The sequence below is a fragment of the Phanerochaete carnosa genome (genome assembly GCF_000300595.1).
Source record: "Phanerochaete carnosa HHB-10118-sp unplaced genomic scaffold PHACAscaffold_13, whole genome shotgun sequence".
NCBI lineage: Eukaryota > Fungi > Basidiomycota > Agaricomycetes > Polyporales > Phanerochaetaceae > Phanerochaete > Phanerochaete carnosa.
This window is the reverse complement of record NW_006767640.1, coordinates 1,375,474-1,398,804: the sequence shown is the minus strand read 5'-3', so window position 1 is coordinate 1,398,804 and position 23,331 is coordinate 1,375,474. Positions and strand designations below refer to the sequence as shown.

General features: G+C 53.5%; 8 protein-coding genes across 8 annotated transcripts; 5 read left to right on the top strand and 3 right to left on the bottom strand.

Moving 5' to 3' along the window:
• Nucleotides 1-1,322: 1,322 nt before the first annotated feature.
• Nucleotides 1,323-2,817, top strand: PHACADRAFT_265641 (uncharacterized protein; the record flags this gene model as incomplete). The annotated part of the gene is made up of 3 exons (XM_007401874.1): nucleotides 1,323-1,588; nucleotides 1,637-1,801; nucleotides 1,854-2,817. Coding segments are annotated over exons 1-3 (1,274 nt in total), but the record flags the coding sequence as incomplete, so codon positions are not given.
• A 903-nt stretch (nucleotides 2,818-3,720) lies between these two features.
• Nucleotides 3,721-4,785, top strand: PHACADRAFT_265638 (uncharacterized protein). Its single transcript, XM_007401873.1, has one exon. The coding sequence runs from the start codon at nucleotides 3,805-3,807 to the stop codon at nucleotides 4,579-4,581; it is 777 nt and encodes a 258-aa protein (XP_007401935.1). The 5' UTR covers nucleotides 3,721-3,804; the 3' UTR covers nucleotides 4,582-4,785.
• An 88-nt stretch (nucleotides 4,786-4,873) lies between these two features.
• On the bottom strand, nucleotides 4,874-6,806 carry PHACADRAFT_265636 (uncharacterized protein). Its single transcript, XM_007401872.1, has 5 exons — nucleotides 6,752-6,806; nucleotides 6,553-6,701; nucleotides 5,658-6,502; nucleotides 5,500-5,608; nucleotides 4,874-5,312 (listed from the first exon to the last, which is right to left on the bottom strand). Exons 1-5 carry the CDS (start codon nucleotides 6,777-6,779, stop codon nucleotides 4,944-4,946), a joined length of 1,500 nt encoding a protein of 499 aa, XP_007401934.1. The 5' UTR covers nucleotides 6,780-6,806; the 3' UTR covers nucleotides 4,874-4,943.
• An 864-nt stretch (nucleotides 6,807-7,670) lies between these two features.
• On the top strand, nucleotides 7,671-9,871 carry PHACADRAFT_214399 (uncharacterized protein). Its single transcript, XM_007401871.1, has 6 exons — nucleotides 7,671-7,973; nucleotides 8,029-8,225; nucleotides 8,283-8,374; nucleotides 8,427-8,589; nucleotides 8,647-8,747; nucleotides 8,807-9,871. The coding sequence occupies exons 1-6, from the start codon at nucleotides 7,760-7,762 to the stop codon at nucleotides 9,288-9,290; spliced, it is 1,251 nt and encodes a 416-aa protein (XP_007401933.1). The 5' UTR covers nucleotides 7,671-7,759; the 3' UTR covers nucleotides 9,291-9,871.
• Nucleotides 9,872-10,831: 960 nt separating this feature from the next.
• Nucleotides 10,832-11,312, top strand: PHACADRAFT_131754 (uncharacterized protein; the record flags this gene model as incomplete). The annotated part of the gene is made up of 2 exons (XM_007401870.1): nucleotides 10,832-10,984; nucleotides 11,040-11,312. Coding segments are annotated over exons 1-2 (351 nt in total), but the record flags the coding sequence as incomplete, so codon positions are not given.
• Nucleotides 11,313-14,834: 3,522 nt separating this feature from the next.
• On the bottom strand, nucleotides 14,835-15,285 carry PHACADRAFT_265632 (uncharacterized protein). Its single transcript, XM_007401869.1, has one exon. It carries the CDS (start codon nucleotides 15,261-15,263, stop codon nucleotides 15,057-15,059), a length of 207 nt encoding a protein of 68 aa, XP_007401931.1. The 5' UTR covers nucleotides 15,264-15,285; the 3' UTR covers nucleotides 14,835-15,056.
• A 123-nt stretch (nucleotides 15,286-15,408) lies between these two features.
• PHACADRAFT_265631 (uncharacterized protein) lies at nucleotides 15,409-16,103 on the bottom strand. Its single transcript, XM_007401868.1, has one exon. The coding sequence runs from the start codon at nucleotides 15,645-15,647 to the stop codon at nucleotides 15,417-15,419; it is 231 nt and encodes a 76-aa protein (XP_007401930.1). The 5' UTR covers nucleotides 15,648-16,103; the 3' UTR covers nucleotides 15,409-15,416.
• Nucleotides 16,104-19,824: 3,721 nt separating this feature from the next.
• Nucleotides 19,825-22,312, top strand: PHACADRAFT_265628 (uncharacterized protein; the record flags this gene model as incomplete). Its single annotated transcript, XM_007401867.1, has 19 exons — nucleotides 19,825-20,176; nucleotides 20,230-20,248; nucleotides 20,306-20,384; nucleotides 20,437-20,450; nucleotides 20,503-20,601; nucleotides 20,663-20,690; nucleotides 20,743-20,768; nucleotides 20,829-20,854; nucleotides 20,909-20,940; nucleotides 20,998-21,022; nucleotides 21,078-21,089; nucleotides 21,146-21,161; nucleotides 21,218-21,260; nucleotides 21,314-21,414; nucleotides 21,468-21,527; nucleotides 21,579-21,606; nucleotides 21,656-21,713; nucleotides 21,766-21,935; nucleotides 21,991-22,312. Coding segments are annotated over exons 1-19 (1,009 nt in total), but the record flags the coding sequence as incomplete, so codon positions are not given.
• Nucleotides 22,313-23,331: the final 1,019 nt, after the last annotated feature.

Here is a 23,331-nt window from a genome sequence, read left to right as displayed (position 1 = left end):
GCTCACTCGAAGGTTGTCGGACAGTACTTCTGGGATGTGCGCTGGGGTTCATTCGTACTAAGCTCTCTCGTTTTGAGCTGTATATTCCATGCAGCCTTATAGCAGTGCCGAGCCTGCAGTGGCTTGGTTGCTATCGCCCTACAGATGGCGGTAGTCAGCTGGCTTTCTTATGCCATCGTGAGAGAAGCGTAGATGATCAGAGATGGTCAGAAATAATCAGTGGTAATGTGAGGGCTCGTCAGCGATTGTTTTGCTGGCACATGGACGAAATAAAAGGGGTGCCACAAACGGCGGAAATGCGCTCCAATCAAAAGCGAGTGCCTACTTTGGAAGAGAGCGCATCAAAAATTCACGTAATACTGTAGCGGTGTGACCAATAGTTCAGGTCACGGTCACGGGGCCTCTGAACAGGCCGAGGTTGAACCGGTGGTCACGGTCACGATAAGCCGATGAACCGGCTGCGAATTAGCGTGACTCGGGCGCTTTTCAATATATTCAGCATTTTTTCCCGAATTTTGATCGTCGCACAAGCTCAATGTTGTCTTCGGAGCACACAATTAGCCCATGCTAGAACTGCATGTATTGCAAGAAATTTCCTCCCCCTCATCAAATTTGTGTGCACGGCCCGTGTTGTCAGGCCAGTCAACACCTAGGACGGCCTTGGCAAGGGCAGCCAATGTGTCATCCACTGCACGAGGATATCCAGAGGTACACTGTTAGAACGTGCTTCTTGGAAATATACACGGGGTAATACTCGCATCGGGGCAGTAGTCCCGGCACTCACAGATATCCGGATATACCGCTTGGTCCTCGCGCGGGCAAAGGTGCGAGAACCCTTCTTAAGCCCAAGAATTCGGCCTAATACACATGTGCTCCCGACAACGGCCTTGCCCAATGCGCCCTGCGCCTGCTCTAGTCGCGGCTGGGTCACCGGTCTCTGAACTCTGAACTGACCAGGTTTCAAGTGTCACGGGTCACAGGGCCTGAGATGTTGGTCGTATCGCTACAGTGCTCGCAGGCCTGAGGATCGATTGGATACGGTGGTTAGGATGCCTATAGGATATTGCAGAGGCTACAGTGCTTACTGTGGAATCGAACTGCTCTCAGTGCTGCAACAGCAACTTGCGCATGCAGTCTCTGCCAGTGAGCGAGACGCCGCCTATTGGCAAAGCCCGCGGCGCCTGTCTGAAACCACAGGCCCTAGCCCATAAAAGGCAGGCATTGTTCTTGAACGGCTTCAATTCCAGCGTCACCATGGCAAGCCCTACCTCGCGTGTTAATCCATCCCACTGCCTACCTGTGTCGGCACCTTGAACCTGCGGCGACCTCAAGACATGCAGAAAGCCGGCGAAGACGTGCACGAGCTCAACACCCTCTGTTCGTTGCGAACGGCGAGCTCGGAGACTCTGCGTATGGACAGCCCCAAGGAGGCCTCCGCTAAGCAGAGCCTGCTGCCCCGCAGCCGCGAAGAGTGCCAGAAGCTGTCACCACGGCAGCGCCAGATTCTGGGACAGTGCAACGAATCGCAGCTGGAGACGTCTGCTTCTCCCAGCGGTGCCACATACGGAGTACTTTTTGAACTATCGCGGTACGTTTGGCTTGTATATGAAGCACTGTGTCTGACCGCCTCGTGCAGAACAAAATCATATGGCCCTGCAATCCATTATCTTGCCTTAAGGCTCATGTTTCGAGACATGAAGCGAGGGCATGTCGACGGCTTGGCCCGTGCTCTTGTGGCGCTTTCGTTGGAAGAAATAGAAGCTTTCTTTGCAGGCATGTCCGCAGACGAAAGGAGTCAGTGGTACGCTGTGTTTATAGAGCTTACGACCGCAGGAACTAACGCGGATCGATAGGGTCAGATTTTCACGAGTCAGTCTTCGCTCTACAGCACCACTACCGACCACAGGACTCTGGTATGCCCTCATTAAAGCAATGGCTGAGGCGCATGACACGCTCGACAGCGCGCGGGCAGTGGCCCTACTCCGCATGTACGACTGGCATACGCCGTTTGTCCTGCTCTTCCCCTCCGACCCTTCGAAACCAGACCCGAGCCGGCTCAAGCTCATACTAAACTACGTCCAGGCGAGCTACAGCGACTGTCTGCCGCAGGTCCGGGACGACGACCCGAATCCGCCAGAGTCCGACATCGTCCTGCAGGTCTACGCAGCCTACTTCAGCATATGCCCAGAGCCGCTGCTCTCCTCTCTGCTCGATCACGTCATCGCAGGCTTCACCTCTCACACACTACGCGACTTCCACGAGCGGGACCTCGCAGCCTTGTCCAACAACGCTCCGTATTTTATAATGCAACCTTCCTCTCTTGACGAGCCTGCGGACTCTTCCCGTGGGCGAATCTGGATGACAAAACAGCATCCCGCATCACCATACCTGCTCTTTGCACTGCGACTTGCGACGTGGAGTGCCGCCGCCCGGGCGGGGCTCGTCAAGCGCGGTGTCGTGCAGGCCATCGAGGCGCTCTACGACATGGACGAGACCGTCGTCAACACCGACTGCGGCGAGCGGCTCGTGTCCGGGATCAGCCAGCACATCATGCTCCAGCTGTGTGCCCTCCTCCTCGGCGCACTCTCCGAGTGCTACGACTCGAGTAGGAGCACGCTGATGGAGGAGTTACGCGCCGACATCGCGAGCTACTCCCGCTCCATGTCCAGACGTTTCTTTGCGCCTGAGGTGTGGGAAATTCGTGATGACTAGTCCTGCCTCTCGTCACCAAACTGTCACCTATACCCCACACGCCACTTTTGCTATCTACTGCTCCAAAGAGTCTCGGATTGGGCGTGTAATTTCTATGAATTTGTGCGCGGCGACTAAGTCCCGAGATACACGGAAGACATTACTTAGGTTACGGTGCTCGCTGGTAGACGTGGCGCAGTGGCAGGTCTCAGCGCACCAATGTCACTGAACTACTTTTTGGAAACGAAACACGGTACATGGCGCCCGCAGCACCTGCCATGAGGTCATCATTATTCCCCGTAAAAGGCAGGCATTGTCCGACGGCCTCGATGCTTCAGCGTCACCATAGCAAGCGCAGCTGCCGAGAGCGTGATCTCGACGCTATCTTGAATGACCACGACGACTGAGAAGGCCCCAGCATTCCCTACCTCGTGTGCCCTTTTGTCTCGTTTGTCTAGGCCTGCGGTAGTACTTCCAATCTGCGGTAACTCGAGGTATGAAGAAAGCTTATGAGGGTGCGGCCCGCGAACTTGATACGCCCTGCTCGCTGCGGACGGCGAGCTCGGAGACTATGCGCACAGACAGTCTCACAGAGCTCTCTACCAAACAGAACGTGCTACCTCGCAGCCGCGAGGAGTGCCAGAAGCTGTCACAGCAGCAGCGCCAGATATTGGTGCGAAATGCCGATTCGCTTTTGAGGACGTATGAGGGAGCTAGCGAGGCAACCTATGGAGTGCTCTTTGAACTATCACGGTATGCTGTGCTTGTGTTGATCCTGAAGAGTGAGATGAAGCTCATTGTCTCGGATAGTACAACGCTGTATGGGCCCGAAATTCACTCCCTCGTCCTGAGGTTTATATTCCGAGACATGGACCGAGGGCAGGTTGACGGTCCGGCCCGCGCCCTCGTGGCACTTTCGCTGGACGAGATACAGGCCTTTTTTGCAGGTTTGTCCGCAGACGAGACGAGTCAGTGGTACGCCGCCCGCACTAAGTAACCCTTCAAGACGACGGATCCTGATGCTGGCCTAATAGGGATAGACATTCACAAGTCGATCTTCGCTCACCATCCCAGCTTCCGACAGCAGGTTTCTGGTATGCCCTCATCAAGGCAATGGCTGAGGCACATGATACGCTTGACAGCGCGCGCGCGCTGGCTCTGCTCCGCGCGCACGATCACAAGCCATTCGCCCTGCTATTCGCGGCCGACCCCTCGAAACAAAACCCGAGTCCGATTGATCTCGTGCTGAGCTACGTCCGGGCGAGCTACAACGACTGCCTGCCGCAAGTCCGAGACGGCGATCCGAACCCACCGGAGTCCGATCTCGACCTCGAGGTCTACGCAGCCTACTTCAGCGCGTGCCCGGAGCCGCTGCTCTCCGTCCTGCTCGACCGCATCATCGGGGGTATCAACCCACGTGCGCTCCGTGCCTACCGGGCCCACAACTTCGCAACTCTGCTCGACACCGCGCCGTACCTCCGACCACGCTTTCCATCTACCCAGGATCCCGCGAATGGCTTCCACGGCCGAATCTCGACGATTAACCAGCACCCTGCGTCGCCGTACCTGTTCTTCGCGTTGCGTCTCGCGACATGGAGTGCGGCTGCGCGCGCAGGACTTGTCAAGCGCGGTGTTGTGCAGACCATCGAAGCACTCTACGATATGCCGGACGAGATCGTCATCGAGACTGACTATGGCGAGCAGGTGGTGTCTTCGATCAGCCAGCACATCATGCTCCAGCTGTGCTACCTCCTGCTTGGCTCGCTCTCAGACTGCTACGACCCGAGCGGGAGCACCTTGATGGAGGAGCTGCGAGCCGACATCGTGAGCTACTCGCGGTCCATGCTTCGACGCCTTTTCGCGCCAGGACGGGAGACCCGTGACGACTAGTCTGACCTCGCATTTATTTTGCTGCATTCTTCGAAGACTCGTTATTTACAACTTTACACGCATACCCATAGGTACTCACCTTTCAACGCTTAGTCGCCTCGAAGCCTGAATGGCGAACTTTATATGTATACCATTACCCTGACTATCCCGATCTTTTGTTCCTCTCCACTTCTCCCGCTCAGTCCACCATCTACTGCGCTTTAGCTCTCTCTGTGTTTGAATCCCAGGCCTCTCGCTCTTTACAGCTACTTATGTCTGTTCGTCTTCGCACTCGCACTTGGACTAACAGTCCTTTACATTTTGCTGCGGTATATAGGATAGTCGACATCATGTTAAACGTGTACTCTATACCCAAGCAATGCCTACGCCTGAGCAGAGGGAGGCGCGACCTCGGGCAGATTGGCGCCGAGGTTATCCGGAAGTGCGAGCGTCGGGTCAGTCTCGCTCTTCAGGCGGCCGCCAAAGAGCACAGGGCCGTTCGCATCGCGGAAGGCAGCGATGCGCTTCTCAACCTCCGGGCGGAAGTGGCGCATGAGGCCTTGGATAGGCCACGCCGCGGCGTCACCCAACGCGCAAATTGTACGGCCCTCGATCTGTTTCGTGAGCTCGAGGAGCATGTCAATCTCGCGCTGGTGGCCCCGACCCTCGACAAGGCGATCCATCATGTTCATCATCCATGTTGTGCCTTCACGGCAAGGTGTGCACTGTCCGCATGACTCGTGCTTGTAGAACTACGGAGAGTGGGTCAGCCACAGCCAATCATCGCCATGGAATTTGCCGGCAGTCACGTTCGCCCAATGTAGTATTTCCATACAGAGGGAGCAAGGGCGCTCGATAGCTAAGCGACTGGCTAACGGCAAGTACGGGTCGCGCTGCCGTTGCCACAGTCATAGAGACCGGGGAAGTGAATAGACTTACATGTGCGAAACGAGCAATAGCAGCGACAATGTCGGTGCTCTTGTTCATGACGATGACAGCGCCAGTTCCGAGACCGGACTGTGCGTCCTTTAGGGAGTCGTAATCCATCCTAGTGAATGTCAAAGACCATACAAACAGTAAACGAGAAGGACACCCACAGAACTTCACCGCACTTCTTGATGGGAAGGACAGGGACAGAGCTACCACCAGGGATAATGCCCAGGAGGTTGTCCCAACCACCAACGACACCACCACAGTGCTTCTCAACGAGATCCTTAAGCGGGATACTCATTTCCTCCTCGACGACACAGGGGTTGTTGACATGTCCACTGATGCAGAAAAGCTTGGTACCCTGATTACGCGCGCGGCCGAAGCCCGCGAACCAAGGCGCGCCGCGACGGCAAATTGTGGGAGCGACAGCAACGGTCTCGACATTGGCGACAGTGGTGGGGCAGCCAAAGAGACCGACGTCGGCAGGGAATGGTGGCTTCAGGCGAGGCTTGCCCTGCTTGCCCTCGAGGGATTCAATGAGCGCGGTCTCCTCACCGCAGATGTAGGCACCCGCTCCGCGGTGGAGGTAGACATCGAAATCGTAGCCAGAATTGCACGCGTTCTTGCCGAGGAAGCCAGCCTTGTACGCCTCGTTGATCGCCTGCTGGAGGTGCGAAGCTTCCTGGTAGAATTCACCACGGATGTAGATGTATGCAGCGCTGGCGTTCATGGCCCGGCCGGCAACGAGACAGCCTTCAACGAGCTTGTGCGGGTCACCACGCAAAATCTCTCTGTCCTTGCAGGTGCCGGGTTCTCCCTCGTCTGCGTTTACGACCAGGTAGCGTGGGCGGGGATCCTTCTGCCAGTCAGGCTTGTTCATGAAACTCCACTTAAGACCGCTCGGAAACCCGGCACCTCCGCGGCCGCGCAAACCAGAGTCTTTAATGGTCTGAATGATCCAGCTGTCACCCTTGAGCAAGATGTCCTTTGTCCTGTGCCAGTCTCCTCGGGACTGTATTGACTTAGTTCGCTCGTTCAGATCCTATGCCTTTGATCACTCACCTGAGCACCCTTTATCCCATGATCATGCCTGCAGTATGCATTTGTGAAGATACGGTCCTGGTCCTTCAAACCGCCATATCGACGAACGGGGGTGTCTTGGACGGTAGCAAAGCTTCGACGCAGCTTTGCCCGGAAAGGGCGGGCTATGTCTGCGGACATTGTCAAGTTAGAGCCATAGATAACGTGTCAAATGACGTACGAGACGTCGACGACGATGCTCTGAACATCGTCAGTGATTTCGAAAGCGTCGTCGACGATTGGTTTGCGGCAAGACGTGCGGCGGGTAATCCGTGACGGAACGGAAGTGACGTGACACGATGTAACACAGGTCACCTAAAGTCACAGATGCACGGTTTTCCGCTTTTAGGAGCTCTTGTGGATTGCATGAAGCTCATGTTCAAACCCTAACCTGGTCGCGACATGAGGCAGGTGCATGGCCACCGCGCTGGCAGGGGATGGACTCTGACTTCATCTAACCACTTCACTTGACAATACTGTACTTTTACGACCGTAGCGGATGGCCTTGTGACTGTGACACAGGCGCACCGAACCGGATGAGCGGACGGCTCGCGGACGATCGAGCGCGGCTACAGTATTTTATCTGGGTGGCATTGTTGATATGTTAATACATTCTACGGTATTACAGAGCGCCGCAGGCCTGAAAAAATGCGACTTCTTCTTCGTGACAAATCTCAGGTGTCACAACCGGATAGACCCCTCTGTGACATGTGACATCCGCTACGGTCGTAAATCGAGTTTAACGGAAGTTTACACAAGTCGAATGAGCGACGCGCGCACGCGGACTCGAAGCGCTCTTCGCCGCACCCAGAGGCCCGCGGCCTCCGTTCCCCTGCTCGCAGCAGGATGAGTCCAACAGCGGACGCACACGGACCTGCTCAGGAGTGTTAGGTACGTCGCCGATGCTTTGTCAGCAGTGGGCGTACCTAACTGGGATCCTCCTGACCGCAGATGGGTATATAGGTGCAGCCGCGAGGGACAGGGGCTGCACGCCTCGTCCCGTCTGACCTCCATCTGCGTTAGGTTCGTGCTAGCATTTCTGTCACGCCTCGCCAGGTCTGACCTCCATCTGCGTTAGGCTTCGAGTCCATTTCTTGCGCTGACTCGAAAAGTCGCACCTCAGCGGAGGAGCTGATTCGAGTACAGTATTGTGTCGCACCTCGTAACTTTAAGCTTCAGCGTTCTAGCGATGTCCTCCGACTCGTCTCTACACACGCTTGCCCAAGTGCCCAGCGGAGGCAGCTTAGAAGATGCGCTCGCAGACTCACTCTCTGGCATTCAGTTCATCGATACCACATTTTACGCATGCACACGACGCTTGCAGTCTGGCAAAGCCGGGAAACCACGGGCTGTGCGAGCAAACAGCACTATCCTGAAAGCATCCTCGACTTACTTTCGTGGTCGTACGTAACTGGAATCGTCTGCATGTAGAGCCTGCAGATGTTGACCAAAGCACAGTCCTGTCGGGCCCGGCGTACTCTGTCGCGTCTTCAGATGCACTTTCGGCAGAGCACTTTCAAGGATCTGACGACCGTTACGAATGCGAGTCGGACAGCGACCTGGAAGATGAAGACGACGATCTCGACGTTTTTGGCAGTTTGTTGGCCACCCCTAGCGAGGTCGAGTCTGCCAAGGAGAAGACCGACGATAAGCCAGTAAGACCATCTTTGTCACATAGTTCTATATGCATATGCTCATGGTGTATGAGATAGGCTGGCCTACTTCATACTGATTCGGCTAGTGGAGCAGCAGCGATTAAAGACGGTACACGTGCTGTGAGGATGAACTCTGTGGCCGCTGACACGTACGTATCAGTTTGGTATCGCGATATCTGCTTACCCAACCTGTCTTCACAGACTGGAAGCTCTCATCTTTTACATCTATACGGGAAACATATACTTCTTGCCGTTACGCTCGCATGGTACAAAAGTCCGTGAGGAAGCCAAAGCCAAACATCACATAGAGCGTAAAAATCGACCTTATTGCTCCTGCAAATCCATTTACCGATTTGCCGATGAGGTACTGCAGCAAACCCCGATCCTTCGTGGCGGATCTGAACGCTGACTATCACCGCAGGTCGGTCTCGCGGAGTTAAAACAACAAGCAGAGAACCGTCTATTCTCTCAATTGGATGCCGAGAACATCCTAGACGAGCTGTTCTCTCGCTTCACCTTGCAGTACGTTTTTCTGAGACCCTATAATTAATAATATAAACATAACAAGATGGCTTTTCTAGGTATCCGGACATCTTGACCCGCCAGATCAGGGTCCTGCTCGATAACTACTGGACCGCATCCACGCAAGCAGCTCTGTCACCCAAAATCCAAAGCGTCGTGCGTGGGGATGTACCACACGCTGGTCCCGTTCTACTCTCGCTTCTTTCGCATATACCCGCTACGCCCAAACGGGTGCCACCGGCAGATGTCAAGGAGCCTGCCATCGCGCCACCTCCTACCATACAAAAGCCTGCTACATCTCCGCTTGTCACTGCACCTCCGCCCGTCGCTGCACTCTCACCTATCGCTGTGCCCCGACCCGTCGCTACGCCCTCACCTGTTGCTGCACCCCCACCCACCGCCGCACCCTCACCCGCTGCCGCCGCCGCCGCCGTTGCAGCTGCAGATCCTTCCAAGCCCGCTGCCTCAACACCAGAGGCTGTGAAATCAAAGTCGAAACCATCGAAGCCGAGCAAGGACAAAGGGAACGCCAGCAATGTCTAAACGGGCCTGGAGGCGATGGCTGCCACGGCTCGACTGCTTAGCCGCTAGCCGGGTTATTGTTCTGCGGCTCAATCGATAACAACTCACTGACAGGTATTCATTCCCTCCCTTACTACGACTACCTAACGATTACTTGCTGACCGCACTGCGTGCGGTCTCTGCGAACACCTTCCAGAAGAGAGGGAACGAGACTAGACTCGGATGAGGGTTGAAACGTACATGTACATACCGTCAACTACCTGCATACCGTTCCGGACGAAGCGATCCACGACGAGCAAGGGCTTGTGCGCTGCGCGCCGCTCAACGACCGCCTGCGCGCTCTTACAGTCGACACCGAGGGCGCCTTCGCAGTATGTTACATCGTGCGCGGCGCATGCCCCGGGCGACGGGCAGGACATCGAGAACAGTCCGCGCAAAGCACTCGAGATGGTGAAGAACCGCGTCGAGGGTGAGGCGGCTGTAGCGAGCTGAGCGAGCACTCTGGCATCGAAACGAAGACGTGCTAGCTTGATATATATGTATATATGCACCTGAAGAAGCGCTGCTTCAAGGCAGAGATCTATGTGTACAAAGCAAGGAGTGCGTGCGGCTGCTTCATTATACTCAGCAATAGGGCGATACTGACTATGAAAACAAGTCAGTGTGGGCAAGTGAGTGTTCCAGAAAACCTTGCAGCCTGCTACTAACACATCTGCGCTGCGTCTGCTAAAGGATTTCGACTGGAAAATGTGGACTATTATCGAATATTCGCGCATTTGTCGTGCCGATAAAATTAGGGCGCTTAAATAAAGTAGAAACGTTACTGGCCCCGTGGTGGAACTAACTGTGGGAATCTTTCCTTAGTTACTAACCGGGAAGAAGCCCTGTGGGTAGTTTCGCAGGGAAGACTAGTCCGTACATTAGTATGACGGCAACGTTCAGCAGCGCACTACGCAGCTCCTGTCAGAGCCAGGACCCAGGCCCGCTCGCTGCAAACTCGGGATTCTACTGCACAGCCGAAGTTTCCTGGCTATGTCTATATCTCTTCTAATGCGAGCCGTGAATCCTGCTATTCCTCTCGGTGCGGATAATGACGAGGTGTGTTCTTTCTCGTTCCTTCTGTTTATTCCAATGCGATGTCTGATGGGATGCTTCAGGCTGTGATCAGCGAAGAGATCGGCTTTGACGCTCTCAATTCTCTCGCTCCCACAAAACAAGAACGCTTTGCCCACTGTACACGGGTATCCTGGATTTGCGCTGTCTGGAAGTATCTCGTAGACTCGGACCCTTTCTAAACCTTTGATGGTAGCCTTCGTTCCCGTGACTCTAGTGGCAGGAGCTTCCGAGAAGCGCGGTTATGACTACACATCTTGTCTTCCCTTCCATTCATCGAGCACAAGAGGTACTACTATCGCAGGACACCCTCCGGTAGTCCAGTATAGACTTTGTTCTCGCCCTCTATCTTCTCTTGCCCGAGTCGCACTCATGGCTAGTGAGGACATTGAGGCAAATATGGCTTGTCCGTGTTGTTCAGCTGTAAGTGGGAAGCTCTCTCTCTTTCCAAGCCGACAAATTAACAGAAGTCACAGAACGGCACAAATCCGTCCAAGACAAATGCCTCGAACATATGGCAGACAATGGTCAAGACAGTACGGGATGTTGATATGCAAAGGGTGACAAACACCAAGGAGGACATTGACACCCTCCTTGTCTTTGTACGTATGCCATTCATCGGCCCGTTATGCTGTTCCCTCAACATGTGCAACTCAGGCCGGTCTATTCTCGGCCGTGGTCACGGGCTTTGTTGTTACGACATATCCCAACCTTCAACCCGACGACAGCGACGAGATCGTCTTCCTCCTACGTCAGTCCCTCGCGCAAAACTACACCGTCAGCGACGGGGTTCTGCGCCCGATGGCACCCTTTCCCTCCGATCCGCCGTTCGAAGCTCCCCTGTGGGCTATACGCGTCAACGGCCTCTGGTTCGCGAGCCTTATCGTCAGCCTTTCCACCGCCTCGTTTGGCATGCTCGTAAAGCAGTGGCTAATCGAGTATCTCGCAATGGAGTGGATATCGCCCCAGGAACGCCTGCGCGCTCGACAATATCGCTATCCCGGACTTAAGGACTGGAAAGTCTTCGAAATAGCTGCCGTGCTCCCTCTCCTCCTTCATATTTCCCTTGGCCTGTTCTTCCTCGGTCTCTGTTTCTACACTGCCGCGGCGAACGAGACTGTTGGCCGGTCTACGTTCCCTCTCGTTGCCGGATGGGCGTTCTTCGCCCTATTGACCGTGGTCGCGCCGCTGGCCTCGCCTCGATGCCCGTACAAGGTCACCCTTCTCAAAGCTGCTATGCGTGTAGGAAGGCGCTATGTTACCTCCCGTCTCCGGAGACCGATACTCGTGGCGAAGGATACAGTGGTTTCGGTGGCGAAACGGATATGGAACGTCATCTGCCTGCCGTTCCGCCTCGTCGACACCTTTATTTCTGGCTTCTGGGAGCTGGTGAAGGTCGGCAAGAAGATATCTGCGCTCCTTGGAATCCTTGTATTCCTGTTCTACGCGCCGTTCGGACTCCTGAAGCTTTTATACACCTATCTTATGAAGTTCGCTGTCTCCGTTGTCGCGGTTCCTGAGAACGACAACGAGGAAGAAGAAGATATAATGAAGAAGCCACACGAGACACACGAGCTGCTGCTCTCGGTCGATAAAGTCATCATCAACGACGGTCCGATTCTCGAAACCATGTTAGAGGTACTCAAGCAGACCCATACTGATTCTCCCTTCATCACCACCTTCGTCCTGGGTTGCATTCGACACCGCATCGGAGCTGCTAACGGGAGCTCCTCAATACCAAACATTGAGGGTCCTGTTCAAGGATTATTGGATCTGCGTACGCTCTCCGAGAGCGCATGGAACCTATTAACCGGACTCATGGGCGAGACGCTGGGGCCCCATCTCTCTCTCACAGAGAAAGCCGGGCCCGTCGACGTGAACTTAAGCTCGTACGACCCTTGGATGGCAAATGCAGCTGCGGTGCTTGTCTCTAAATCCCGGAGGACTCTCCCCAAACGCGTAGTCCCAATACTCTCCAACCCCATCACTCTCGCCAAGGTACTCCAGCTGGTCAGGACTGTCAACAAAGCCTGGCCTCTGCGCGATATCCTCAGCCTATTGTGGATTGCCTTTGCGTCCCAGAAGAGGGACCACAGCAACATGTCGGCCGAAGTAATCAAGAACTGGGACAGTCTTCCTGCCCTGGATGACCGGGCTCCCAGCGATCTCCAAGAGGCTGTCACACAGATCCTTCTGGAGAACGCTTGGCGCATCGACGACGAGGATTCGGAACGCTGTACGGCAGAAGCGATTATAATGCTCATCTTCCTGCTCAACGCCGCTCCGCCTCTCATCGACTCGAACAGCAATGAATTACAGATATCGCTTGGCCCATCGTACTATCAAGGACGTCTGATCTCGAATGTCGAGGATGCGATGAAGTTACGCGACGCAGAACATCCAAAAATTTCGTCTCGGCTTCTGGCAGTCGCCGGCAAGTCCCCCGACCTCATCTTGAACGCCTTGAACTTGTACACGGTTTTCGTCACCAGATCGCTGGTCGGCTCTCACGGGATCCCACTCTGGAAGATTTTACACAATATGAAGAACGATGAAGGACAGTCATCATCCCTTCGACCTGTTCTGCTCGACCTGTGGAAATTCCTTCTCGAGTCCGCTCGCCCGGTTGGAGACACAGCCAGCCGTCTCCAGACGCACGACTTCATCAAACTCTGTCTCGTCTTGGCGCAGCCGGGTGTGCCGCGCATTTTTGGCAGAGAGAGGCCAGCGGACGACTGGGGGAAACTGATCCCTATTCTCGAAAAGATCGCCGGTGACGACACTCCAATCGAGAACTTCTCTTTTGCCACCATGGCAGCGAGGGAAGAGACGATTCCCGGCCTTGCGAACCATGCTTTCGACGAACTTAAGCCTGACGACCCCGACGTGCCGGAGCGGCTTAGGGAGGTACTCGCTCGGTTCGCTGGTAGGGGGCCCAAGCCTCCGCCTAAGAAGGATGGTGGATCGAGGGTAACAATGAACTTTCGCTTGCCATTTATTCCAAGGCGCGGAAGGCCAGGCGATGCTTCTGGTGGTACGGAGCGCCCCACTTCTCTAAATCTGGAGGCAGGCCAAGGCTTTCGGCATTCTATTGCTGCGCTGCCAGCGCCGCGGCCACCCTCAATGTCCATCTGGACCAAACCTCAGTCTCACAGTGTGCCGATACAACCGTCCAGTCGCACAAGCTTCGGAAGTTCTGACGATGTGCCGCTAATGCCAGTAACGCCGCCAGTGGCCATACCCCCTATCGCGCCTCTTGCCTCCGCGCCGCTGTCGGAGGCAGCTCCCTCCGTGCCTCCGACCCCTGTCATGCACAGCACTGCACCTCTCGCGTCTGCGCCATCGCCTCCAGACATACACTCCCTCTCCAAAGCGCGTCGCCAGGGAGTGCGCCAGGACAATGAGCCATATACCATTGTATCTCCTCCGTCAAAAATGCCTTCTCCCCCGTCCTCTGTTGATCACACTGCGCCCCCGAGACCACAATCGCTTTCGCGGCGTTCTGGCAGCGGGAAACCTACTGTAGCGACAACCCCAGCTCTCCCGCGCTCCGCAAGCGTCGATGCTGCTCGAATACCTGTAGCAGACTCCCACGCTGGTAGTACAACTCGAGCCAGACCGCCTCCTCAACTCGCACGTAATATCATCGACAATGTAAGTGCATGACCTGAACATTTTTCAGTTGCTGACGAGTAGATGCAAGGTGACTCCTCGAAGTCTTCCACGAAGCAGTGCTGCCATACCAACCGGTCGGCATATGCCCGCCGGAATCGACAACATCCGTGGGAGCGGAGAGAGAAGTCGTTCGGGTAGCGCCAAAGTCGGTGAAGGCACAGGCAACATCTCACATCGTATCCCTTCTCGTCGTAGCCGAAGCACCTCGAGAGTTCCGTCAGCTCTGCCTCCCGCCAGCGGACTTCAGCCTTGAGTCTTATTTCTGAACGTGCTCGTACGAGCACTTTAGCTTGAGGTTGTCCTCGGGTCGGTCTCGGTTGACATAGAGGGCAATTTGCAGAACAATAGCTCTGGTTCAAGCTAATGAATATAAGCTAAACCGCTGTGACTCCATACGTGACCATGTTGGCAGACGGAGCTACATCATACGCCGGTTTTAACAGCCCGAATAGCTCTGGAATTGAGCCTAAGCTGTGAAACTGACAGATATTCCAATTGCTTTTCTGGTGATTCATGCAGCACTTAGTACCGATCTCTTAACGACCTCAAGCCAGCTCCTGACTCCGACAGGACGATGCGCTATTGCGAACTCTTCCAAACTTGAGTTTGACAAGCCCTTCCTAGCGTCGTATCACAAGACTATATACTCCTCTGCCCATATGACGGTCTACGGTGGACAAAAATAAAATCTCGAGCTCGCGGACCCCCTATAATCTCATTTTTGCTGCCTGTAATTGACAGTAAGCGAGTTATTACCTACTTAGTTGAAGCACTGCTTACCTTTTGGAACACTAATGAGCTCTGGCGTACCAACGCGCATGGTAGGGCATGACCATGCATGAAAGTGTGCAAAAGTGCACGTACGTGCATGGCCACCTGAAGGCGTCCTGCCTCCATAGAGACAGCACAGGTTTCTGATAGGGGCTTAAGCAGAACCGAGCGTCCCCGGTGGCGGGGTTGTTCATCCCCATCGCCCGGGGACACGAACGCCTCGGTAGTTTAGCAGGAGCAGCAGTCTTTAGTGTCTTGCTCCATGACATTCGCCACCGCAGTAATCACGGTGGCCTCCATCACAGCGACAATGGGAAATGCAGGGACATCCTGGAGCTTGCTAACCCAAAGGTCGAAGGGCGCAGATGGGAGTTGGGGCATCTCTGGGATGACTTCGGCTACGTCGACATCGCTATCGTACGAGTCCATGTGCATGTCCTTCTGCAAGAGCTCATGAATGGGTCGTAGAGCGAGAAGGCAGCAAATTTACTCACAACGATGAAATGGCAGATATTGCTCTCAGGCTCTAACGAGGAGGGAAGGAACACTTCACAAGGGTAAGTTCTATGTCAGCACAGAGCAACAGGACTACTTACGGTTTCCCAGAGCGGAGTATATCAGTACGTCACAAATCTTACGCTTACCCAACTGTCCCATCTCCTCATACTTCACAGCTTCCTCCTCAAGCGTTTCGTCGTGGTCATAGTCACACCAGTCAATAACTGGATCGGCGGCTTCGTCGTGGCGTGGGCTGAACATTGAGTTCCGGTGTGTATTCCGCGTTTTGATAAAGGCACCTGGTGCATCGTGATACTGCATACTGGCAGAGTTCAGAAATAAGGACGCGTAACATGATAAACGATAGTGAAGTTTGTCGCAGGCGTGATTTCTGTCCCGTCTTCATAGATGGCCTCCAAGACGATGCATTTCCGACAGCAGGTCCGGGGAGGTCAGGTTTGCGTGGCAGGTGCCTTCCCTGTACTACCGTGCTTTGATACAGAGTGTTTACGGTTCTTGACTGCCGGCATGCCTCTGTGGAAGCTTGAAGGGCACGGCCAGCAATGAAGACTTGTCAGATAAACACGTACCGCTAGGCAGGGGACACCAATCAAGAACGATATCTGGTATATAGGTGGCAATATTCGTCCTATAAGAGAATAAAGACCTGCTCGGCGTCCATAAACGCGAATTTCTCTTCAAAAGCACTGTCATCTGGTACTATGGGATAGCATCGTAGACGTCAGGTAAGTCGACACTATGTTATGACGGAGTTGAAATATGCGCCAGAGCTCAGGTCCCGACGCGACTCCCGTTGTGGGTCCTATCCCGCCATCACGGCCATCGCCGAAAGATGTGGGCGGACCTGCGCCCGCCGCTTTGGCACTTTGCCTCCCACTCCCATCCATGCCGTCTCCTCTACCACCCGAAAGGCGATCTCACGCACACCACAACATTATCGCCACTACCCTCATTAATCTCGTCCCCACATGACCTTCTTGCTGATGCCCGAGCATCAATTGAGTTCGAGGGCAGGACAGTCAGACGTTACAGCGCATTTACTCGGACGATGCAGGACTATCGACTACTTCTTTGGGCTACACTGGTGCTGGGCGGAATTGAGGTGAGTACATGATATGGCTCTGAGCAGATGAACGCAATTCATCAGTAGTGAAAACGCAGCACCAGGTGCCTCGGACTGCTGAAGTCACCTTGGACTTTGACGGCCCAGTCCTGTTCAGAAACCCTTTGAGCTCTCGGTCTTGGCTTCTGATGGCACAAACCCAGAGCATGGTTCGGATGGTTCTTCCAGCAAGTCAAGCTGTCCTACCACGAACGACCTCAAGCCGCTTTTCCCTCTCGATTTCTTCCTGAGTTCCTCGAGGCCGTCGGGACGCTCGTGAACGCCGCGGGCTGCTCGTCCATCATCCCACCCTCTGCCGTCGCACCACGCGCGTCCGAAAAGTGTCTGATTGCGTTCAGATGGCGCACCCCACCATTACAGAAGATTCTCCTCCAGTCTTTATACCAGGACTTCTAGCCCGCGCTCTTCTGACATTAGTTCTCCTTGCGAAACCCATATCGCCTCCTTACGACCTTACAGCCCTCAGCAGAGGCACTCGCATGGATAGAGCTCTGAAAGTGCAAAAGACGTAGTGGCATTTTCCAGTTGTGCGTGCGTGTCATGACGCGTGCGGGATAATCTGCTGAATCTAGTTCCGCAGCATCCTATTAGCTGAACTCTCTCTTCGTCAACACAATGCCAGCTTTCTCTGCCACCAATTACGACGCACCCTTCACTGAACCGGCTCCTTCTGTCGAGGGCGACTTAGCCCCAAGCAGAATGCCTTCGTGTGTATTGGCTGCCCTAATTTGATTTGGCACAGGCGCTTTTGGTGTCGCTGTGTGGACCTCTACACATCGGCCAAGATAGGCACATTAGTGGCATCCGAGCACAGAAACTTTGACTTCGTGAAGGGTGTAGCAAAGTTCTTCAAGACACACGTGCACTGGCAGGATTGCGCTTTTTGTCCTGCGCTCTTCGGTGATTTTTGGTCAACCCCGGCCTTGGTCCTTCGCCTCCGCTTAATCATCCTCGATTCTCAGTTGACCTCTCACTTCCACGACCATCTCTGGCGTTTGTTCGTTCGTCCGCACTTAGCATGTCGTCTGTTTCCCCTCACAGGTCCCGCGTCCACACGCCCTCCAAGCTCCGTTCTCCGTAGCTGGCCTTCTTGCGCGTTCACGCTACCCTCTCCTGGGCTCGTACTAACATTGCCCCTCTACTCGTCCCGACGGCTGGGTATATCTCACACATGTCTATCGTATCGGGCGTTCCGGCCAACGTGCGCTCAGCCTTGTTGAAGGTAATCCAGAGTAGGAACCCGAGAAACAATGCCAGCTGGGAGCCCCAATGTAGGATCTGACATCCTCTTAGGCGGGGTGAGTGCTTATACGCCTTTGCTATGAACTGGACGCTACGCGATATGTTTAGATATCCCCTAAACCTCGCTTTGTACAGTATCGAAGCCTTTCGTTCCTGTTACACCGCTTGATTCATCATGTGTTTCGAGTTATATCATATTTCATCTTCTCATTGTTCATATGCCACACAGCTACTGTATCGTGTCGATCTGGCCGTCACCAACTTCCTCCCATAATACTGCTCGGGAAGACGATATCTTCCAGAGCGGCCTCATGTGAGCTGACGTAGTATGGATTCCAATACCTCTTCGACGCGATGGCGCCCGAACCGTTCTGCTTAGTATAATCATTCGGACGTACGACGCTTCGCATCCGAGAATCTGAGGCAGATGAACTACATGGTGACCGGGGCTCTGGATGCCAGGCCAGCTCCGAGTCACGTCAGCTTAACGCATGGGTTCAGGACTAGGCACCTCTTTTTCTTCGCCCCTCGGCGGCTTCAAATACCAGGCTGTACAGCGCTGGACGCTCGGGTTCGTGTGCCATCATAGCATTAAAACGCTGTCCCGATATCTGGACCGCGACGAGCTTCAGGCGCTCTGGCTTCGTACGAGTGCCTGTTGGTGGAGCCTGCGCGACGCGCTCGTTCAAACACGGGGCAGCTACGCAACTAAGGTTCGTCTCGCGACTCTTGCCTACCTGACATACCTATTGAAGCGCGATCCATCTTCCAGAAATATGCCTGCGCCTAAGCACGCGGCTATCTGCGAAGTACAGCTTCATGGATTGGGTGATTAACGGACTCTTTGCAAGCGAGTGGCAACAAGGTGTAGGCGATATTTTTCATGTGGTCTTCGAACATGGATGCGAACGAGCTCGACGTTATTGAGCGTGTGTATTCATCGCAGAGAATGTATTACTGAGTTTAGGACGATACAGGAATGGGATCGAAACGTGCGTGCGTGTATTTGGACAGCCTCTAACTGCATGCTGATGGCCATCGTAGGCTGTGCGGCGCAATAAGTTTACCCTGGCATCTGCTAGGGCACATGTTCAATGGCTAGTGGCACATGATGGCCATCTATCCCAACCATCGCCTGGCATAGTAAACTTCATTGCTGAATGTGTTTGGCTCGCCCATGCGAGTTATGGTGACTGCTGGCTCGGAGACAGGTGAGAAACTTAGCATTCCATATAAACTAAGGTTGGCATCTTCACTTTCATTGTGCAAAGCTTTCACGTGCCGTGCGCGAGCGGCAGGCATGACGCTTGGACTCTGGAGTTTAACACTGCCACTGAAAGCCTCACAATCAAATCTAACAAGTCTCAAGACCTCTCAGGTGAGCTGTTATTGGCGTACATTATGAACCGTAATCGGCAGACACGGTCCGGAAAAAACTGAGCCTCGTTCCTTACAGAGTGCGAAGATGACCCTGTTTTTTCACGTGCTGCCGTTGTTCAGGCTGTATACACGCCCTCGACATCTCCCCAGCAGATCGCCTTCAATGGCCCTCCACCCCCTTTAATGCCGCGACTTAGGCTAATAGCCTGATGCAAATTTCCAGTGAGCTGATACTGCGTATGGTTGTGGCCACTAAGGGTATAATTTCGTGGGGATAGCAATTGTATTCTCTCCAACTTTCGGGTGCGAGATTCGCTGATACATATAAAGTAGCTGGATATAGGTATATCTCTCAATTTACTACTAGAACCCGAGGAGCCGAACGTCTCTTCGCCTCCGCTTCTTAGAAGCTTCACATGCGAAACCATACAGTGCCGCACAGAGCTAGCCATTCGCCGGGGTCATGTGCTGTCGTCATATCTATTCCGATATCAAGATCATAGCAAGATGTGTCGGCTTCCCACGGCCACTGATATGACTTGCGTAGTCGATTTCTGCGAATGCAAGCCATGCTGCAAGCAGCAAGCTCCCGTTATCCAATACTTCGTGCGCGTTGCGCGCGTTAAAAGTAAGTTATACATTCGCGATACTTTGAGCGAACCATCTCGGTGCTCACGAGTCAAGTCGACGTGCTAGACTTTCTTTTCCACGCTATGGGCGAGTGAACAGCATTCATCCTCTTCCCATCTAACCTTGACTTTATTGTAATGATCCGATCAAGCTATCGTTCTTATCCATCGTTGCTACACATTCCGGTCATTCGATGCCATTCATGAAGTGGAGCACTGGGGCCTTCGGGCCACTGTGGCTGTGTCAGCCACAATTTTCTTCAGGAGGTCCACGGATGGCGAAGATGATTGAGTTTGGGTGCGTGGTCTACCATGGCATATATATTACGTTGTAGGCTTCAAAGGTCGGAGGCACACAACAACTATGTCTGAACCAGCACCGTCAATTTCCGCTCCGCCTTCATCTCAGCCTGCCACCTTGCATTTCGATAACACGCTTGGGGTAACACTCATTTGTACGCAAATCTCATTAGTCTTGGGATCTGTCTTGTACTAACTCAGGACGTAGTCGAGGTCTTGGTGGCGATGTGAGCATTTCAAGAATATCGTCGACCGATCAGACCTTCTCAGAGTGTATTTTACAGACTGTATGGCATTATCAGCGTGCAGATTTATACGTACTTCTACGGCAGCCCTCATGGCAACCGATTCGTGAAGCGGACCGTGTGTACATTTCCGTTGCTTGGTCACTGCACATACTCATCAAAGTATACAGATATTATTTCTGTGGTACACCATGAGAAGCTGCTGACTCGATATTGACGCTTACATGCACGCTCAGGGTACTCGAGAGTCTATATGTCGCACTCAACACACGTACGGTGTACTACTTCGCTGTAACAAATTTCATGAACCCTCTCGCCTTGACACAAGATCCATGGTGTGTTATCCACCTGACTCAGGAAGATGAGAACCTGTTTACTAATGTCCTGACGCCTTAGGAGTTGGGCGGGCGCTATGATTTTGGGTGTACGTGTAATGTGTACAGTTGCCCATGCAGATGCTGACATTCATGAACAAGGACCTCATCGAGAGCACCGTGACATCGTGCGTCGTTTATCGAAGAGAAGTCTTCTGCAGCTCTAACCACGAATATATCTCACGTAGCATCTTTGCATACAAAATCTATAAGCGTGCGTACACAGCCTACTATCTACCACTTACAAGAAACTGACAAGAATGATAAGTCAGCAGGAGTATATGGCCACTCGTATTCATTGTGAGCCGCGTGATATTTCTACTATTACATCTCGAATACTATGTTGAGACACGATAGGTGCCACCTCAATTCGTCGGCTGGAGTAAGTTTCCCTGAGTTTCCTCATTGGTCTTGAAGCTCACCGGCTATTTTTGCAGTGACATCGATCGGTGGGTATTGGCATGAGTCATATCTGTTATAATTGTATATTGAACACGCCGCGTAGCCATCGCCGTACTCGAGTAAGCCCTCTACTTCACTCCCCCGTTCCTCTCGCAGCGCCACTCACCAACTGCAGGCGCAAGTTCCCGAGCTTCCAGGTGCTGGGGCAACGATATGCTGTGCGCACGCCGCTTCTTTGATCCGCTTTACCTTGACGCAAATATATACAAAGTGGGCTTGGTATCTTGTGTTCGGTCTCCAGGCTATCGCCGACTGCGCTATTGCGATCACACTCTGCACGATACTCACCAAAAGTCGCACGGGATTCAGACGGCACGTCCTTCCCCATTTCTCCGGCAGCTGCAGCCAGATTTATCGATCTACAGGACCGAATCGCTCATTCGCACACTTGTCGTTTACAGTATCAGCACAAGTGCACTCACTAGGCGAGTTTTCGACTATCTCGAGTAATTGCAGCACTAATAATATCCGTGCAGCTCTGTGTCTGTCGCTTCTGTTATTATAGTGAGCCCTCTTACCCTTGCATGGTTGACTCGGCTAATTGGGTTGACAGTACGCCACGATGCCGCACAACTTCGTATTCATCAACCTAGGCATATTGCTACCAATGTGTCTGTTTTGCGTTGTTTGATACTGCATATTGGTCTTGACGTGTTGGTATAGTGATGTCAAACTCCCTACTCGCGCTGCTCAACTCACGCGATGTGCTGCACAACATACATGGACAAGTCATGTCCATCCACCTCTCAAAGATCACGGAAGTCGACAGCCACTCTGCTCCGCCGAACAAGAAACAGACGACGCATGCCCATATCAATGTCGTCAAGGGTCATGTGCGTCACCGCTGCTAAGGGTGCCTTCTCTTTTGCTCACCATACCACTGTGTAGGAGATTGCCGAATTCCCTGCGACGGCTGACGCCTTGAACGGCTCGTTCGACTCGGAGTCGCAACGTGCAAGAGTTGCCATGATGTGAATCCTCCAGCAGACAAATTTGGATGGGAGCGTTCTGGTTTGTCGTTCTGGTTCATTCATTTGTATCCATGGCACGCGAGGCGCAAGCTCAGGACGACGTGGATAGATTTGGTCATATCAGGTTAACACTCAGCCGCTTCACGCTTCATACGGTATCGCTGCCGCCAAATTCTCTGCGACTCGCGTGTTCTCCGGACGTGTTGTTTTGCTGGCAGTAAGACATTAATTATATTTGCTAATTGAATAATAAGACAACTGAGGCCTGTCGTGCTACTGTATACATACCGAACCTGATGCGTAGTGAGAATCGTACGTCCAGCTCAGAAAGATCAATACTTACTGAGCTTTAGACTCCCGTGGTCTACCGCGGCGTCCAGACGTGCACCCCCCACTCTGCTTAGGACAAGCGATACACCACGCCGCTCTGAGCCGGAGAGCCGTGGAAGCGAATGACAAGGATACGTGGCACGATGACGAGGTTGGTGCTGTTTATCTTTATAGAAGCCAGCACGGTGTTTGGGTGGCGGTCCAGCAGAAACGAATATTGTCAGTGGCCGAAAAGTCTCCGCTGCATAGCAGAGTATCCATTTCGACCGGGTGCGACCCTGACTGCCAGCGTATCTTCGCAGAAGCTTGCAAGATGCTACCACCGGTGCTGACATAGACATAGTAGTCGAAGACCACGATGTGCAGGTGGCTGGGCGTGCTCTGCGCAAGCCTGATTGATATAAGATAGCCTGCTGCGATTCCATACATAACAATTTTGGTAGATCGAGCTGCCTTAGTATACGCTGGTCTGAATAGCACGAATAGCTCGCCGCCGGAGATGATCAAATATAACTTATCCTAAACTGTAGAACTAACAGATACTCTAATTACTTTTCTGGCGATTCATATAGCGCTTAGTATCGATATCTCAATGACCCCAAGCCGGCTTCTGACTCTGACAGGACGATGTGCTATTGCGAACTCTTCCAAACCTGAGTTTGACACGCACTTCCTGGTGTCGTCTCACAGGACTTTATACTCCCCTGCCCAACTGAACTATCACCCGACGCTCGCAATGACCACATTCTCTCGCTATCTCGCCGATACTCAGCATTGATGAACACTGGCACTGCTATCCTGCATATGGTAGGCTTATCCTCGAAAATATTGGTGATGCTATCCGCAGCGAACGCTAGCTAAGGTCGAGCCGACCCAGCAAACTACACATCACGGTACGCTAGTCGTCACAAATCTCCCAAGGCTCGGG